Source organism: Solanum tuberosum, unplaced genomic scaffold (genome assembly GCF_000226075.1).
Source record: "Solanum tuberosum cultivar DM 1-3 516 R44 unplaced genomic scaffold, SolTub_3.0 scf00671, whole genome shotgun sequence".
Taxonomy (NCBI): domain Eukaryota; kingdom Viridiplantae; phylum Streptophyta; class Magnoliopsida; order Solanales; family Solanaceae; genus Solanum; species Solanum tuberosum.
This window is the reverse complement of record NW_006239603.1, coordinates 37,289-57,329: the sequence shown is the minus strand read 5'-3', so window position 1 is coordinate 57,329 and position 20,041 is coordinate 37,289. Positions and strand designations below refer to the sequence as shown.

General features: G+C 32.8%; 2 protein-coding genes across 2 annotated transcripts; one reads left to right on the top strand and one right to left on the bottom strand.

The window, feature by feature from the left end:
- Positions 1 to 7,261: 7,261 nt before the first annotated feature.
- On the top strand, positions 7,262 to 7,630 carry LOC107058882 (NAC transcription factor 29-like). The gene has a single exon (XM_015305114.1). It carries the CDS (start codon positions 7,262 to 7,264, stop codon positions 7,628 to 7,630), a length of 369 nt encoding a protein of 122 aa, XP_015160600.1.
- Positions 7,631 to 9,606: 1,976 nt separating this feature from the next.
- LOC102594659 (serine/threonine-protein phosphatase 4 regulatory subunit 2) lies at positions 9,607 to 19,787 on the bottom strand. The gene is made up of 7 exons (XM_006366830.2): positions 19,677 to 19,787; positions 19,444 to 19,522; positions 14,012 to 14,060; positions 13,789 to 13,885; positions 11,165 to 11,217; positions 10,350 to 10,412; positions 9,607 to 10,060 (listed from the first exon to the last, which is right to left on the bottom strand). Exons 1-7 carry the CDS (start codon positions 19,693 to 19,695, stop codon positions 9,782 to 9,784), a joined length of 639 nt encoding a protein of 212 aa, XP_006366892.1. The 5' UTR covers positions 19,696 to 19,787; the 3' UTR covers positions 9,607 to 9,781.
- Between the last annotated feature and the right edge of the window lie 254 nt (positions 19,788 to 20,041).

Below are 20,041 nucleotides of genomic sequence, written 5' to 3'. Positions count from 1 at the left end.
AAAACGAATGAGATTTGATTAATTTTTCTAGAATTAAAATTATAATTAAATATTAAACCAACTTATTAGTTAAGAATTTTATTTATAACATAGGGATAAAATAAAAATAATATAAGAATATATAATCAGGATAGAACATATATGAATCTTTCTTCTTGATGTATGTGGCGTTCAATACAAAAAGATATTTTTCTTTTTCATTTGATCAATTTCTATGGTGTGAATATATTTTGCTAATTCCTTTTTTATATATTTATTTGTATTGTTCTATTTGTTGTTGGTAAGACAAAAACAATAGTGAAATACTACCTCTTTATGGCTTAGAAAAATATTTTTTCTCTTAAATTTTTATACCATTTTATTTCTTAATATTTATGTGATATTATTTTTTAAAATCTAAAGTCATCATATTTCATCTTCTTTTTCCCACCTCTTATATTTACATACATATGTAGCTAACATCCCCCAACTACTATTTATTATTTCTCTCCTTATTTTTTCTTTTACAATCCTTCTTTCTACCTTCTTAACTTCATATGATTTATACTTTAAATGTTCTAGCATTTTTCAATTATTTCTCTGTTAATTTATGTATTTATTTGTCTACTCTATGAATAATGAATTTTGATTTTTTAGTATATATTTAAATTCTTTTCAGCTGAAATTACTGAAAATTATAGTTCTAATTCTTATTATTTATACTTAATTTATTTTCTACTTTTCATTTTCATTGATTTCATATTGAATGGTTATGCTTTTTAACTATATTTGAAGCCTTTTTTTTTTTTGCTTGAATTATACTTAGCGAGTAAAAAATTTATGATGTTTTCTTTCTTCTTTTTTAGTTTCATTAATTTTTATTGTGTTTTTATTTTGTCGTGCATGTTGATTAATATGTGTATTTGTTGTACTTGAATTATTTTATTTGTGAGATTATTGTTAAGTTGAATTGACATTTGTTGTAGTAATTATTATCTATAGAACATTTGAAACCTATCATAAAGAATTGTAATTGATACGTCATTACGTTTTGAATGAAGTTTGATTGCAAAAAAAAAATAACTACAAAATTATTTCATGTGAAAATGAAATAGAGGTCAGTTAATTTTATATTGTATTATTTGTTTTTATTTATTTTACTTTTTTGTGTAAACCATATATAAGGAAAACGGCTATTAAATGAATGAAGGACAATTATTTTTATATTTGATAAATTTTTAAAATTTATTTTCTTTGTACCTAAACAATATGAAGGGAAAAAACTTTTGAATGATTCCTTGCTATGAATTTAAGTCGACTTTGTTCTGTTGTGGAGATTTTTTATTTATTTATTTGTTATTAGAACTGTGGAGCGAGTGAACTACAAAGAATATTGAATATCTTATTGTCATGTATTTTTCGAAATTTTATATTCTATTCGTAATCACAGTTTTATAATAAAATTTTATGGAAATCTACATTGAGCACATATATAATAAAGGTATTATTTAGTTTAAACCTATATTATTAGAAATTATTTTTAAAAGAAAATATTTTTTTTACGAATACAAATTTGATCTAGCTAACAAGTTCATATTTTTCATCCAACTATCCTAATTTATTATTATTATTATGATATTAATAGACATATTTTTATTGTTGATATTAATAAGTATCATGGTTTTGCATTGTAACACCTCGCAAAGTAAAAGAGCCAGAATTAGAAACGGTCATTTTTGGAAAGAATGAAAAATCTGGAAATTTGTTTAAGTTATGTTAAGTTTTAGTTTTGGGTCAACTTCAAACGACTATAACTGTTAGCTCGGGATGAGTTAGGTGTGCTACAAGATACCATAGGAAATATCTTTGAATTATCTTTCCAACGCCACTGAGTTTGCGCGATTTCAAGTTGATGGAGATATGCCCATTTGAAGTTGGTTGTCTAGATAAGGAAAGTTAAAACCGGACTTTTCAGGGGTATTTTGGTCTTTTCCATACCCAATTGATTTAATTCATTTTTAGTGAATTAATAAGGGTCAAAATTGAACTTTTTTGGAGGATGCTAGTGCGGCGAGCCCCTGTTGTGCCAGAAGGGCTGGGGAGACGCGCCACCAGTGCGCCAGAAACTGGTCTATGAACTTTTTGGGTTGGCGAGGCGCGCCAGCAGTGTGCAGTGTCCGTCCTCCCCAACTTATTTTCATCGTTTAGCCTGTTTAAGTCTGTATAAGGTGTACTAACACTTCCTATTGATTCTAACTACTCTAAATGGCTTCTAAACATCTAGAAAACATCCATAAACGTGAATCATAACGTTGAATCCATAAATTCAAATTCAAGGAAAGTTAAGAGCCAAGTCTAGAAAGTTCATAGAGTATTTTCAAGAAGTCTTGTACAAATATTTTAAACTTGTTTTACGACTTGAGTTTTGAGTTAAGTAAGAGTAACAAATGAAGTTCATTTCTTCAAAAAGAGTATATGGGAACTAAGTATTCCCAAAGAGTAAATGTTTTTACATTTAAACAAGAGAGGAAACACTGATTTCAAGAGAGTTTTTGAGCTAGTTTTTGAGTAATTATCTCAAACCACAGAAAGATCTTTTGTTTTTAAAACATTTGAGCTGAGTATTTTGGAGTAGTATTGATCACCGATATTGTAACGACCCGAACCGTCGTTATTTAGGAAAAGCAAAACTTCAGGAAATTACTGGGCCACTGTCCCACCAGGTCGGGCCATATGCCACTAGGGCGGCGGCGCCACGACGGGGTAAGCTGGCGCCACAGCAGGATAGGCGAGAAAGAATGTAAATAACGTGAAACCTTATTTTATCCTTCTTCTTAAAACACCTAATTTAAACGTAAACCACCCTAGAAACCCCCCAAAATCTGCTCAAAGCTTTGGAAGGAAGGAGAAGGAGATTTCTAGCGTAAGGAGATCGATAGATTGCGGATTTGTGGCCAAATTCACCGTCATAAAGTCCAGAAACAAGAATCGAAGGCAAAAACTCCATGCAGTTGCTTGGAGCCCAGGTATGCTAGGTTTATTAATTGAGTAGTTATAAATTTGAGCCCACTGCGTTGTATAATGATAATTAATGGTAGGATTTATGTGTAGGCCTTTGAGAACCAAATAAAAGATGATTAAATCATAGGAAGAGGCCTTAGATGATGAACTAGGGCTAAATATGGTTGAGCTATTTTCTTAGTGATATATATTGATGAATACTTCATTGTGATGGTTGTGATTTCATGTTGTGTGATGGATGTTTGTTCTTGCTTCAATATAATATGTGTATGTATGTGAATGTTGCATTATTGATCACACTAATTGTAAATGAGATAGTTGAACGATGAATGCCATGAATCGTTACTTGATTGTATGATTATGAGAATATACTTGTGATTGTGGTTGTAGCTTGTTGATTGGATCGGGTGTTGCGTTCTGATACACTAACTTGGATCGGTTGCCACGTACCGGCATAAACATGGGATCGGGTGTCACGTACGGCACACTAAGGTAGATTTCAACTTAGAGAAAGGGATTCGTGATTGGTAGTTAGAAAGCTTGATATAATGTACCATGTGGCCAAGGCTGGGTAAGGGTATGTCGTGAGTGGTTAGTCGGAATGCTTGTAGTTGTAATTGTCGACTCTTCTATGCGTTAGAATGGTTAGGCTATGATCAAGAATCTAATAAGTAGGTTGAATGAGAAGGTGGTTAGTAGTAAGAGTACTAGTATAATTCTGAGGTATTTCGAGAGAGGGTAAAGGTGGAGAAGCGAGTGGTTTATTGCATGTTCTTGTTAGTTGAATTCTTATATTATGCGGTGGGCGTTGGGTTAACCGATGATGCCTACCAGTACATGTGGTTTTGTACTGATACTACTCTTGCTATGCCTTTTTGGCATAGTCTGGTTGCAGGGTCGGTGATGTTTTATTAGGTGAAGACGGAGAAATTCTCCAGCAGCTTCTATTTTCCTTCCGCATGGTGGGAGCTGTGTCGTTTCATTAATATATCAAGTTTGTACTCTTAGTAGCTCTTGTACCTGTTTAGACTAGATTCTTAGGGGTGTTAATTACTTTACAAGTTTTAACTTGAAATTGTTTAAAACGTTATTATTTATAATATCTTGTTATTGCATTTATATCCGTTTTCTTTAATTTTCCGTATGTTTGACTATTGGGATATAAGGATTCTCCTACTTAGGTGGTAGTATGTAGGTTTCCGCACGGCCCGGTGGATTGGGTCATGATACATGTGGGGACGAGTTCATAACAACTCAATGTCTCCATAAACCATGTAGCCATCGTGGGTAGAAAGGGTCATATTTTTTAGCTGATTCTTTAGTGCTTTTTAGCATAGACTAGTGGATCCACTTAGTTGAGGCATTCTATATCACATCAAGTTATAGGACAATTCTGGCAGCGTGGGTGAGACGTTTGTATCATCACTTTAGCTCATAGTGATGGTTGTCAGTTAGAGGTAGAAACTCCTACAAAATTATATACTATATATGTATATTCAGTTGTTACTTGTTGTTTTAAATGCTTTACATAAACTGCATCTTTACTGTTGTTTATTTATGCATTGAGTTGAGTATCTATGAGTTGAGTAGAGTTGAGGTAAGTGTTTCGTTCAGAATTCATTTCAAACTTATGTCATGTTTAGTTTTCCCCTCACATGCTCGTACATTCAATGTACTGATGTCATTTGGCCTGCATCGTTTTATGATGCAGATGAAGGTAATCAGGATCAGCATCCAGCGCCTCGTTGATCCAGTCGAGAATCTCAGAGTCTGGTGGTGCTTCTTTGCTTTCCGGAGGATCCTTTTGGTTATGTTTTGTTTTATTGCTTTTGGCTACTTCAGTTGTTAGGATGATCGGGGGTCTTGTCCCGACATTCCTCTTAGTATCAAGAGGCTTCATAGACAGTTAGATATGAGTTCTTTAGTCATATTCATTCATTTGTTTGTTTTAAGACTTGAGTTTGCCTTATTGGCTAGTTGAATGTTTTCTTTATAACATTCTAGTTTTTTATATAAGTTTATCTTTGTTAAGTTAAGTCTTCCATTGAGTAGTAAGCCAAGCCAAGGGTTCTCTTGGGGCCAACAATGGTTCTTGAGTGTCAGTCTCGCCCAGGGTGTAGGCTCGGGGGGTGACATACATCTTTTATCTTTCAAATTAATTTTAACTAAAATATTGTAGCATAAACTCATTTAACTCTTTTTATGAAGCTTGAATTCCTTAGTTGAGAAAATAAATCAATAAGAAGTGAAAGTCGCAATACTGAAACTTTAATGTCGGACATAAATGAGAACGCCGAAGCTTAAAACAAATAACTCATAGTCTAAGAATGTCTTAGTCCGAAAATATGGACAAGAACAATAGAAGAATTGTACATCCTGGAAGAATAGCTCACGCTTGAATTTGAAGTTAGACGTTCCTAATTGAAGTCTTGAATTAGCTATTGAGAGACGTCATGTACTCAACAAGGAAAGAATAGGTACAATATCAATACACAAATCACAATATAAATGTAAGCAATTTACCACAATATTGTAATACAAATCCACAAATGTAACACAATCCTCTAATCTGAGTCACATATCATGAAGAAAGAAAACTATATTCTTCAAGCAGTATAACAAAAAACATGCACTCTAAAAAATTGATTTTAGTGATTTGGAGGGAAAGTCAAATTAAAATTTGTCCAATTCTTTTTTATTATGCCACCAATTGGCTGAATGGGGAAGTTTTTCCCTCTCCTTTTAAGTTTTAATAGTCTTAAGATAGTTGTAATATAAAGAGAAAGTTTTAACACTGGTGGGAGAAGCCATCTTTTAGGTTCTTTTAAAGTCTAGCTCATTTAGTCTATTTAATTGAGTAAGTCTACCTATATATATATATATATTTGATAATATATTTCACAAGGACTTGGACTTAGGGCTTGGACTGAGCCGGATCAGATCTTTAATTAAATTTAAAGATTCCTTTTTCATAATTTTTGTAATTTATTTTGAACAAATTGTTTATCTAATATTTGAATTTTATATTAAAAAAAATATTTACCTTTTCCTAAAGGAAACAAGTAAAGGTTACGTTTGTTCAGAAAATGAGTGATTCTTCATGAAAAATATCCTTATTAGATTTAATTTATAAATACGAAGCATTTCCAAAAGTAGTATTCAATTGCATATATGTTATATGCTTTGTTGTATCCATACAAAGAAATGTTTGTCATCCCTTAAAGAATATACAACCAATAATTCTTGAAAGATAGTGATCTTTCACGCTTCAAAGCTTTAATTTCTTTATTATTTTTCTTCTAACAAATAGTCAATAGATTTGAACAATTATAATACCAACCAATAATTACTTGTTTGTACTTTTCAGACTTATAGTTTCTATACTATATAACCAATACTCCCTCCGTCTCAAATTAGATGAACATTTTACTAAATATATTTGTCATATATTACTTGATCACTTACTATATCAAGATATAATTAATTATTTTTTTCTATTTTAACCCTACAATTAATATGAGTTTAAACAAATTTTTGAAGATCCAATTTTTTTTCCAGGAGGGTAACTAATATGAACAAAGGAAAAAAGGTAAAATTAATAAATCTATTAATGATTTTTTAGTTACGGTATAAAATAAAAAAAATGTCCATCTAATATGAGACGTGAGAGTATTATTCACTTCCCAGAACAATTAATATTAATTTTATTTTAATTTTGTAAAATAATAAATTTCTACCTTTACTCACAGTCAACTACTATAATAAAGACATGTTGCCTGCATTTTAATGTGAAAATAATCAAAAATAAAACACGATATTTTAAAAAAAAAATAGAAAAAAGGTCAAATTGCCATGTGTCTTTAAAAGACTTGAATGGATTTGTCGGTTGTTCTACCAGAAATACCCCCAAAAGAAAACTAAACTTTCACTTTAGGAAATTTTCGTATAAATTTTCGTAACCACTTGCGTCCCCAAAAGAAAACTAAACTTTCACTTTAGGAAATTTTCGTACAAATTATCGTAACCACTTGCGCTTGAAAATAAGGAAATAAAGTAACTTGAAAAGTAGTAATTAAGTAACTTTAGTTAGTTCAATTACGGTTATAGTAGTAATTTAGGAAATAAAGTAACTTGAGTTTGTTAAGTAATTTGAGTTTTTTCCATTAGGGTAATAAGATGTGTATAAATAGATAACTATCTTTGTTTAGACATCATAATTCACATAATTAGTATAGCTAGGTTAATTCTGGATCAAGAATCAATGTCGAAGCAAATGGGAATACGTTTTCATCCTACTGATACGGAGCTAATCAACTATCTTAAGAGGTTTTTCAAAGGCGAATTATCATTGAATCAACAATGTCCTATCCAGTTTGTGGATATATATGGAGATCAATCACCATGGGAGATATTTGGAGCTAATTCTGAAGAGAAGTTTCGTTACTTTATTACTCCTTTGAAGAAGAGGAAGATTAAAGATAAAAGGTTTTGTCGAACTTGTGCTAAAGGGACGTGGAAAGGGCAAACCGGAGAAGATCTTATAAAGAGAAATCATATGGGTCTTGTGGTAGGGTTTAAGAAAAATTTCAAGTTTGAAACAAGTGAGTGTGGCCAAAATAAACTTGGTTGATGATAGAATATCGTGTTGCGGATAGTTCTTTAAGGAAACAATCATATTGTTAAAGAAGATTTTGTAGTGTGTCGAATCAAGAAGAAGATAACGATGGATAAAGAGAAGAACGTGGATCATGTTATGGATGAAGAAGATGGAGATGTTGCGGGGGTTATTGATCCTATGTTGTTGCTTGAACCTAATCATAATAACGACTACTCCACAACGGAAGATGAAGTTAGGGTTTGTGAGGCAACAACTTCCGAATATGATGTTTCTACAATGGAGAAGAAAGAGACAACGTTGGAAGTAGAAGAAGGCCACGGAGTTGATGATATTAGAAGTGAGGAAGATATGTATAGAACATTCGAGGACATCCCTGTTGATATTCCTGATGATTGGTTGCAGCATTCATCAGTTTTACAAGATATATAATACACATTTATATAGTTCATTAAATGGACTATTCAGTTGAAAAGAAATTGTAATTTTGCCCATATATATATATATATATATATTAATGTCGATGTTCTGATTATTAATATTTCAAGAATTGTGCTAACCTGTTTTCATATATATTTCTGTTCGTATGACAATTTTACCTGTGGAAGAATCATCCGTACGTGTTTAGTTTAAAACCAACATTAGGAGGATAATGAGAGCAACAAGGTCTTAGTTTATATTTATGTGTTCCTATCTACTAATCGTTTAATGATTTACTGTTTATTTAACGTTTGTGCATCGATAGGCGATAGAGTAACTTTTTAATACTATAGTCAGTCAAATGTCTCTATAGCAGCCTTGTTTGTCCCAATACTTTGGCTTCTATAGTAAAGTGTTGTTATAAAGACCATAACGTGCAAGATTAGTAGGAATTCATAAAACATGATTGATGTTCTTATTTCTGGTAGAGATTGATGTGTTGGAAGAGAACCTTTACTCTTAGAGAATTCCAAATTAGAATGGATAGTAGCTAGGAATTCATAAAACTCACACCAATTGTCTAACGTTGTTTATTAGTTGCGTCTCAAAAGAAATTGTGATTACAAATGAGCAACAAGGTTTGCTAGCAATGGTATAGCCCAAAAGGTGGACTGAAGATAGGTGAATGTATGATATATTTAAATCTTTTCAATCAATCCAAACATACTTTTAACCCTTTTGCGTTTATTAAATTGCCTCATTTTGACCGAATTCAAATTCAACCAAAAACAAATATTTTCCCTCCTATATCACACTTATTGAAGCATGATAACTTGTTTTGACCGATCTAAATCCAATGTTTGGCTGATTTGAGTAATAATTGGAATATGTTATCATGGTGTTTCTCTATTTTATTGGAACAAGTGATTTAAACTTTATTCTCATCAAAATTATATAATTATATCACAAAACACTTGTTTATTCGATGTCTATCCATTAATATAATTATTGTAATTAATTAATTCCATCCATTAGTATATATTATACAACGTCAAAATAAAGTCATGAAGAAAGCAAGGTAACGGTTAATGTTTCAAGCCAATTTGATGGACCAAGAATTTCAAGTTTGTTAAATCAAGTTAAATAAGAGAAAGAGTGCTTCAAAAAAGTGTATGTAAGCTAAATTAATAAGCTAACTAGCTAACCCAACTTCCATATATTATTATAATATTAGTGTATAAGATCAAGTTTATAAGTATTTTTGTTAAAAAAAATATATATGAAAGTTTTGTATATTATTGTATACCGGATTTATATTATTGTATGAGGAATTGTGCTTGAGGCTAAATGTTGTAATGTAAATTTTAAACTATAATTTTTTTTTGTGTGTGTAACACCTCATTAATAAGTATCTTGTGTGATTATGTCTAAACATAATCTTACGTTCAACTCCCCGCCTTGTAGGTCATTAGTCATTATTACAATGTCTAATAGAATAAATAAGGTATCTCCAACAGGAGGTATGGTTACAAGTGACTAAATGTGGTGGATAGAGTATAAAATTATGATTATAGGGGGGAAAACAGGCAACAATATATTCCATTAAGACAATAATTATAGTTAAAACCGACTATGTTTTAACCTCCCACACATTTAATTATACTGCTACATTTTCAGAATTAAACTGAACTATGACCTACCTTGTTGCATATCCTGTATTTGACATGAAAATAATAAGAGAGTGCATTATGAATCACTGGTAGGTGTAGTATCTGCTGCTTCAGATGATCTAACTATTGCTTCAATAGTGTCCATGTCAACTGTCATAACATCCTCAACTTCAGCCTCTTCTACCTCAGCCATTACTTCATCTGCATCACCTGCACTCGTTATAGGTTCAACTCCATTAGATTCAACTGGTGAACCCTTCGTTTCTGTTTCTGTTTCTGTCCCTGCTTCTGTTATAGCATTTTGTATGGTATATGGATCGCTGGAGATAGTCAATGTTGATGTAACTAACAAATTCTGCAGACAGATAAAAGCATCACTTAATACTCCACAACTAGTAATTACAAAATAAGACCATATCCAATCGATCTTCAGAAACTATTAGAAGCCCTGTTTTTAACAATTAAGTTCCCAACAATTGACAACTAAGCAGTAATGTACTCTTACGCTACTTGCTACTACAGAGTTTCCTTCAGAAAGTTGTCATTCAAGATTTGGACGTTAAAAAGTGTTGAGATGCTACATCAATGAGATTAAACAACGTGAAACTTTATAAGCACAATAAGGCCCCACATCGGAATCAAACCTTTTCTAGAGCCAACGCAAGCTTTGTCAGCTTGGAATAAATGTTCCGCGCATCCAACAAAATCTGCTCAATATTACTCAAAAAGATTAGAGACAACGAAAAAACAATATATCAAATGTTTAATTGAAAACCAGAAATCAGACATCAGCATGAAGAGAATCATTGTACAGTGAATAGAACATACTTAATACACTAAGGGGTCGTTTGGTAGAGTGTATAAAAATAAATGTTAAATAGAGTGTTAGCAATACTTGCATTAGTAATGCTTGTATTAGTTATGCTTGCATTAGTTGTACCTAAATTATTTCTTATGCATTATTTGGTTTGGCGTATTAAAAATAGCTTGTATTGTACAAAAGTATTTATTTATAAAAATATCCTCCACTATTATGGTGAAAAAAATGTTAAAGTGCTTTTGAGGGGTATTTGTGTCTTTAAAGTGCTAATGCATGCATTAAATACCTTTGCATTACTAATACCTAGAAATCCATGGTATTAAGAATACACTCTCCACTACACAATAGAGTGTATTAGTTATACATGGCACGAAAAAAGGTAATTAACAAGGTACTACTAATACACAAAGTTAATGCAAGCATTATTTTTGTTAATACATTCTACCAAACGACCCTTAAAAATAACACCTCATATTGAGCATACTCCCACTAAGCTGCTATAAGACTACTCCTATACTAGAAAAACACAATTTTTTCCATGAAATAGAGAAACACAGCTTCAAATTTAAAGGAAAATCATGTAGAATTAAGCACTAGCATATCCAACAATGTGAAATTGAGATTAAAAAAGATTGTCACCTCACAAAGTCTTTGCAACGTAAATGGAGGGCCTTCAGCAAAGCTGTTGAGAGCTGCAAAATCAAGGTAATGTGGGGAAGATCAAAATCAGAGTAATGAACCAGAAGACAAGAGCTTATCTCAACTGCATCAGGAGAAAATCAAACAACATGTGAAATGGTAATTTATGTTAGAAGTTCGGTTACAAAGTGAACCCGGAGAAAACACCATTGAAGCACCCACAAAGTATACCTTCAGACTTTAGTTCAACTTCCGAGTTATAAAGCTGATTTGGAATAATAACATTTTATTTGACAGGTAAATGAAGTAACATATCAGGAGTTACTTTTCACATGATACAATGTGCTACATTATTTTCAGGTGAGTAGTTTTCCAGTAGTAGGTTGAGGCAAATGAAAACTCTTGAAATTGTGAAAGTGAAGCAGATAAATTAGCTTAACTGCTACCACAGAAGAGAGTAACAACACTAAATGGGAACTTTTTCTTGTTTATTTGAAACTACGTGACAAACCATAACCCGCTCCTGGAATGCAGAAAGTGGAATATGCCTAGTGGGAGCTTTTCCTTTGAACACCTCAAAGACACCCACCTTATAAGCGGTCATACGTTGGACTAATTCTATTTGGAAGCAAGCACATGGTATGAATATCTACAAAATGGGAGATGACAAATTTATCTTTGAATTTGCTTTTAGATCCACTGCAGAACAGATTATGAAGGGTGAATGGTGTTGGAAGAATTTCCTCATCCGGCTGCAATGGTGGTCACCATTGATAGGAGCTATCAACCACAGTGAATTACCCAGTTCAGTATGGACCAGACTAGTTGGATTACCTTAGCAATCCTGGCCTCAAAAGGCCTTCAAAGCTATCGGAGACAACTGTGGAGGTTAGTTGGATACGGAGGAAGAGACGCAACTTCGGAATCACTTGAAATGGGCCAGGATAAGAGGGGAGGAAAGTGGAGGTGTCCTCTTCACCATCCAGATCTGGGAGGAAAATCCGGCAACTTCTGCCATGGAAGAAGACAAAGGAGAGCAGGTGGAAATTCCAGCGACTTCAATTGGCGTCTCACAAGGGTATATGTCCCTCACACTAAATGGACAAAACTGAGCGTTGGGAGGAGATGGCAGCAGCCAGAGGTTTGTGGGACGGTCCTTGTCACTTGTGGAGAGTCAAAATTCCTTTCAAGGTTTCTTGCTTTGTCTGATAAGTGGCAAGGAAAGCTTACTTGACCCAGGAGAAATTACAAAGAGGACTTCAAATTTATTCAAAATGTCCATTATGTGGTCAAGATGGTGAAAGCAATGAACATCTTTTCCTGCACTGCAAGACAACTACAAATTTGTGGCACATGTTCTTTTGTCTGGCATTAACTGGACCATGCCTAGTTCTACTATAGGAAATTTTAACTGCTAGAAGAGTGTTGGGAGGAGAAGAGGTGAAGAAGATTGGTGGCAGATCATCCCAGCTTGTGTATGGTGAATAATATGGAAGGGAAGGAGTTCAAGATACTCTGAAGACAAGCAATTCCATTCAGAAAATTAGAATGGATTGTCTTAGTCCCTTATTTTTTGTGTGAGAATATAAACAGAACATGGGGGGATTAGGTAAACTAGTAGATTTAGAAGGAATGTGTAAGTTTTTTGTTATGTCCAGGATCCCCCTTATACTTTTGTATGTAAAGATCACAAACAGCTCTTTTTGTAGCTGAGTTTTACTGTTAATACTAGTGGTTACCTTTATCCAATAAAAAATAATAATAAGACTGTCATTAAGCAAATATTGAAAATGGACATAAAAAGACATTTTGGATAATATGTTGACCATCAGTACACATATGCAGTACCAATATGCAAATGCATTTATTTGACCATTTCACAGCAACCTAACCAAGAAGAGCATTATTTACTCCTACTTCATTTCTTCCTTTTTCCTCCATTCAACCTTTTTTTTACATCGCATTTCCTCCCTACTGCCTAAGAGAATGCATCTTAAAACATCAACATTGAACATGCTAACAAGTAGTGAGACCCCAAGCTAAACACCCAAAAAAAAACTGACATCCGAACACATGTTATACATCTGCCCCACACAAACAGAACAATCAATTTTAGGAGAACCTTGTACTTCCATGGCACCCCAAGCTAAACACCAAAAAAAATCTAGCATCCTAACACATGTATACTTCTATGGCATGTGAATTTATTTTTTTGCCTCCAGTAAGCACACAAAAACAGGACAATACAGAAATATGTTCTAGAAATATGAAACATTATGTATCATCTTCTATTATTTTTGGATAATAATAACACTGTTGTTCCAATCAGCTAGCACGAACGTTGACTTTTCCACCGGGTACCTGCCATCTCCCACCAACACATGGATTGGTAACGTTACCTACCAATCAATTTTAGGAGAGCCATATACTTCTATGGCATGTGACTTTTTTTTGCCTCCAGTAAGCACACAAAACCGGAAAATACAGGAATGTGTTCTAGAAAGAAAAAAATATATTTTATCAGCAGATTTTCTTATAGAATTGTTACAGACAAATAAAGCTAATTGTCCCCCATGTCAAAGGAGAACGACAGGAATAGGTAAGGCAAATGACTGCGGGAATACCATCATCCAACCTTTTAGCCAACTCAGGTAAGCTCTCTCCTAAACAAGATTGTTGCTGTTCAATAGTCATTTTTGCCTCGGGATAATCTGACAGGACCTTCAATAAAGCATTTAAGAGTGGTTAAAAGATCATATACACAATACAGAAATATTAAAACAGCATAAATTGGAAGACGACTCTAAAAGTTGTCATACACTGACAACTTGGCATACCTCCCCATACCTGCTTAAGATGGAATGACAGCATGCCCTTGAGTTTGTCCCAGTCATGCCTGAGCCAAACATACACAAGATAAATTGTTCATGACACAAAACTTCCAAAACCATAATGCAATAAACAAGAATACAACAGAGACAACTCTTTTTCGTTCTTTTCTTTTTCTTTTGGATCAGAATACAACTCTTTTCTTCTTCTTGAACAAGATTATTGTGTAGAATTTAAGATTCTCTATATCTACTTCCCTAGCTAAAAACAAGAAAAGACAGTCTCACATGGAACAGCTTTTCTCACACTTCAAAAAGTTCAAATTTTGTATACTAAGAAATAGAATTTAAAATTGAATCTACAAATTAAATTCTCTCTTCTGACCTAGGTATAGTTTCTCTTAAACTGGGCTGAGAAAAGAAACCCTCAAAGGTGCTCCTTGAAAGCGGGGGAGTGGGGAAGAACAAACAAATTATCATTAAGCAGGGGCAAATAAGTCGATAGTAGTGAAGACTGAACAAACAAATTAATAACACTCCTTGGATGGTGAACTGAACATGATAAGTGGGGGTTGGTCAAGATCACTCATCATGCACCATGGCCGTTTCCTGGTACATGTTCCATTTGGTTACAAAGTTGGATTTGTCAAGCTTAAGAAACTTATTATTCGGACAACACCAATAGATCAAGTGGAATATACTACCAAAGAAGGTTGCAAAATATTTCCAAGATATATATATATATAAGTAGAGACAAGATAAGAGAACAAAAAGAGACATGGTATCTTGTGTACTATTCTCTGAGCACCTACAGGGCTACAACAATAATGTCATTAAGCCTTCCAATTGAACTCTCTAATGGAGCATACAACAGCTGATAAACATGAAACCTCACCAGGCCAAGCTGAGCCAAGACAAATTTTTGGATGTTGCTAACCCAGTTGACTCGTTATGTTAGTAATTAATGTTTGATGCAGTTCTGCTCATATTTAAGGCATCTCCAACCCTATTCTCTATTTTACACTCCAAATATAAAGTTCTCTATTTTGCAATTGGATCCTCTACACTATCTTGAATTAGTGCATTAAGATCACATTCATCCTCGATTATCATGTTGTGCAGTATAATACATGTTAGTCATTATATTATGTAGCACTTCGTTTCTCCAAAAACATGGCAGTCCTGCAATAATTGCAAAACGTGATTGCATAACTCCAAATGCACGTTCAACATCTTTTCGGCACGATTTTTGTTTCATCGCAAAATATTTCTTCTTTTGGGAACGTGGATCACAAATAGTTTGGACAATTGTAGACCATTTAGGATATATACCATCAGCTAAATCATAACCCATGTTGTATTCTTTTCCTTGAATAACATAAAGGGCGAGAGGCGCAATACCGCTAGAAGATTTTGAAAAATAAATGTGATGACTCTAAAACATTAATATCATTATTTGTGCCAGGCAAACCAAAATATGCATGCCATATCAAAAGGTCATAATCATCAACAACTTCAAGAATAATTGTTGGTGATCCACTACAACCTGCATATTGCCCAGCCACACCGTTGGAATTGAAGTCCGCACTTTCATTTAATTTCAAAACAAATTCAAATTTTTTTATTTTTCTTTGAAAATGAATTTATGTCCTAGAGATTCATCTAATAATAATGATGAATTTTTTTCTTCATCATCATCTTCGTTAGAATTTGTTTTTTTAGATAAATAAAATTATATGTAGATATTAATAGGATAGAATGTAATCTTGATTTTTACCATTGAATAGATTTCACCTTATTATTAACCGTAGGATGAGATTCTCATCTTTATATCAAATTTATTTTTAGATAAATAAAATTATATGTAGATATTAATAGGATAGAATATCAAATTTGAGATAAAGATGAGAATCTCATCCTACGGTTAATAATAAGGTGAAATCCATCCAATGGTAAAAATCAAGATTACATTTTCTCCTATTAATATCTACATATAATTTTATTTATCTAAAAGTAATTTTGAGATAAAGATGAGAATCTCATCCTACGATTAAAAATATGGAGAAATCCATCCAATGGTAAAAATCAAAATTACATTCTATCCTTTTAATATCTATATATAATATATTTTGAATTCAATTCTTGTCACATAAGCAAAATAATGTATTCATGTTTCGTCAAATTAATTGAAAAAATGTCTCGGTCTTGTGGATACTCTGTCAATGAGGATAGACTATTATGTCAAATTTATGTAGACATCTCTCAAGACCCAATCACTGGCGTATTCCAATCCTATGATCAACTTTGGGGTTGGGTTGAAGAAAACTGTAATAATTCAAAGAAAGAATCATGGATGTATCGCAACAAAAAATCTGTGCAGTGTCGAATAGCCCTAATTGAGAGGGCAGTAAGAAAATTAAGTGGATGTATTAGACAAACTGAAAATTTGCATACCAATGGTGCTTCGGATATAGATATTATGAGTGCTTATTTTGTAACTACTAATAATATATTTATATATATATTTACTTATTATACAACTTTGGTTCCTTTTTTACAGATTCATCAAAGCAAAACCGCTACTTATGCAAGTACCAACTTATAAAAAGGGTTTTAAGTTTGATCATGTATGGAATCTGATGAAAGATTTTGAAAAGTTCAAGGATATCGATACCGAAAAGAAAAAAGTTCAAGGACAAGGCTCTTCTTTGCAATCATCAGAGTCTGAGGCTCCTATCTTGAATCACCTAATGAAGTGTAATCACCTGCAAAATCCTATAGTATCTTCTCCTAACTTATCATCATTTTCACTTAATTTAAATGAGGATTTTGCAGGTGATTACACTTCATTAGAACGACCTATTGGGGTGAAGAAATCAAAAATGAAGTTAACAAAAGATGAAGGTCTTTCATCAGTTGTGAAAGTTTTCGAAGCAGAAAATAAACGACTTGGTGAGATGTTGTCAGAGTCAACTACATCCAAACAACAAGACGACAAAAGGCAAGATAGATATATCAAACTCAAGGAATTTAGAGAAGAAAATAAAATTTTAAGGACAAGTTTAGAAGCTATTAGTGATCCAACTGTTCGAGAATACATGCGACAAGAACAACTACGAATAGTTGGAAAAAAAAATCAACAACCAAAGCCGCAATCACAACTACAACAATTTTCTGGATCATACACTAGTTTTTTCTGAATATTGGTGAATCTGGAAATGACCTACCGGATTACTAAATTATTGTTGTGATTTTTAAAATTATTATGTTATGTATTGTATTATTATCTTGTATTTACATTATTATGTTATGTATTGTATTGTTAAATTAAAATTTTCATCTTATCTTTTAAATTTTGTGCATTCTTCATAGTGAAAAAGAATAATAATTTTAAATTATATCACTTAAAGTGAAGAAAATTGAAAAAAATGTTTGAAATATTATTAATTCGGGATGAAAGTAGTATTTATTAAATAATATATTTTTTAAAATGTTTATTACATTAAAAAAGAATTACGAACATTACAGATTTAGTTAATGGTCTTATATGATTTATAATATGTTAATTAGAAATATTATATAATAGAAATAATAATATGATAATCAAAAAGTAAAATAGAGAGTATGAATAGTAGTTCTTCAAATTCAACTCTCTATAATTAGAGAATAGAGAGTGGTTGGAGAACCCATTCTCTATTTTACTCTCCAAATATAGAAAATACAAAGTAAAATAAAGAAGGGTTGGAAATGGTCTAATGGCTTAGATTCAGCTTGAGCACATCCAAGTTATAAGACTAGTTTGATTAGAGACCAAACTCAAGAACTTAACTAGTCTTTGCTCTTTGAAGTACTCAAGTACAACAACCAGCTTAACAACTTGCAGCCAACTTGTACAATATTATAATAAACTTTAGATAGCTAAAAGAACTATCCTATCCAACCAACTATATACTCTAGTATAATGTTTTTAGTCCCGGGTTAAAGAATCTAACGTTCTTCCTTGACAATAAAAACCTTTGACGTTCTTTTGACCTATATGGTCAAATTTCTCAGTAAGTTCTGTCCAACTTTGTTGAGCTAGTAAACAAGCAAGGCAAAGTTGTAAAGTAGAACAAGATAATGTCAGTCACGAAAAAACTTCAATGAAAAAGTACTTAGAAAGGAATATAACAATACTCATACATGAAATACGAATATCAATCTTATAGCAATAGTATCACTATATTCTTTTTATCTCCAAGATATTCTAGCTAAACTTGGGCAATGAAAAAGTTGGAGCAATATGGTCACAGGTTCGAGCTAGGGAAGCAGCCACTAATGCTTTCATTAGGGTACGCTATCTATATCTAAGTTGCTCAGACTCCGGTGCAGGTATCCGACATGGGTGCGAATCCGAGAATCAGATTTAGCAAAATCTAAATTTAAGGTTCAGGAGTATGGATCTAGATGCTAGGATTCGGCTAAAATTCAAAATTATAAAATATAGCTATAGAGATATTCTAAATTTTGAAAGATCTTCTGAGGTTGTCTTCCCCAAGACCCCAACTTCTTCTTTCATGCTCTATGGTTCTTCCCCTCTAATAAGAAAGAGAAAATCATTGCTACTGTCTACCAGAAGTCAGAACTGCTAGAATTCTTAGTTTCTCTCTGTTTGGCCTGAAACATGAAGCAAGGAATATTGACAAAGACGAAAAACTAAAAAGGAGACAAAAGGAGTACAATACTCGAAGGTATGTCATTTCCCATGTCTTAAATATATTTTATCTTTTATTTTGAGGAATAACTCAATTTCCCCCAAATGTGTCTATGGACTGTGATCAAAGTATTTGATGTGAGTTGACCGAATCCCACAATCACACCCGACACGAGTGCAGCAACAAAAAATGAAGAGTCTGTGCAACTTAGATCTACATCACACCCCTTGCAGTACGGCCCTTCCTTAGACCCTACGTGAATGCATGATGCTTTGTGCACCGGACTGTCCTTTCTATATTCTAGCTAAACTTGCACTGAGCTTGCTTTCCTTTTTATAAAAGTAATATCCTGGTGAGCTTGTGTGCACTTGCACAGAGCTTGCTTGGGCTCACAGATCCATAAAAACTCAAACATATGGAGCTTGGCTTAGAATAAACTAACTAGAGGTAGCCATAATTTTAGCAGGCCAATGAAACAAGGTTTGTCTGTCAGATCAACTAAATGTACTTTGCTCATCCCCATTAAACACCCACTTTAGGATGCAGCAAACACTAATAACTTCTTCCATTCAGATGCAGGTAAAAGAGTTTACATAAAACAACAACAGTAGCAAGATTATTGTCTGTGACAAAAATTTATTGTGTTTACCATTTCCACATCAGTTAAGCAATGTGAAAAAATGGGACTAACTCAAATTGCAAATTTAAACTAGCCACTTGGAAATAAATAAAGTTGTAGGGCAAACTAATAGTATACCAGTACTTCCCACTAGCTGCCATTACTTCAATTACACTCTTAACTTCTTCATCATTAATCTGCTTTTCAGATTCCATGCCTGTAGATCCCAATAATACCCATATTTAGTAGAAAGATGAAAACCCAATTTCGTATAGCACAAAAATCACAGGAATCAGCCAAGAAATGATAAATAAAGCAGCGTTATTCCTTCTTAAAACAGAAAATACATAAATTTAGAGAAAATTGAATACCTGGTTGAGGAGAATCCATATATACTCGAAGAAAAGGGAGGTTAAAGCACCCAAGATTAAACCCTAATTTATCTACTCTTCCCCGTATTTCGAAAGAGAGAATTTGTTTTACATTATATTTGATAGGTTGGATGGGTCGGGTATGGATCAAATTTTGGATGTGGTTTGGGTAATGGATCTAACACACTCCTGAAAATAAATTGTGCCACTATTGGACATCTATCCTTTTTTTTTTAATTATTTAATTGGTATCATTTATAATAAGTTATTGTAATATTGGTAAACTAGCGTCTCGCACGGAAATTTAATATTACGGAATTCATAAAACAATACTTAAAACCTATCAGTCATTAAAACTAAAACAC

Excerpts from the sequence above, each read along its gene's own strand:
- LOC107058882 (XM_015305114.1), top strand. The coding sequence starts at position 7,262 with ATGTCGAAGCAAATGGGAATACGTTTTCATCCTACTGATACGGAGCTA.
- LOC102594659 (XM_006366830.2), bottom strand. Across the intron at positions 14,061-19,443 it reads GCAGCTAGTGGGAAGTACTG|GCATGACTGGGACAAACTCA; the intron begins GTATACTATTAG and ends TGTTTGGCTCAG. Across the intron at positions 10,061-10,349 it reads TTGCGTTGGCTCTAGAAAAG|AATTTGTTAGTTACATCAAC; the intron begins GTTTGATTCCGA and ends ATCTGTCTGCAG.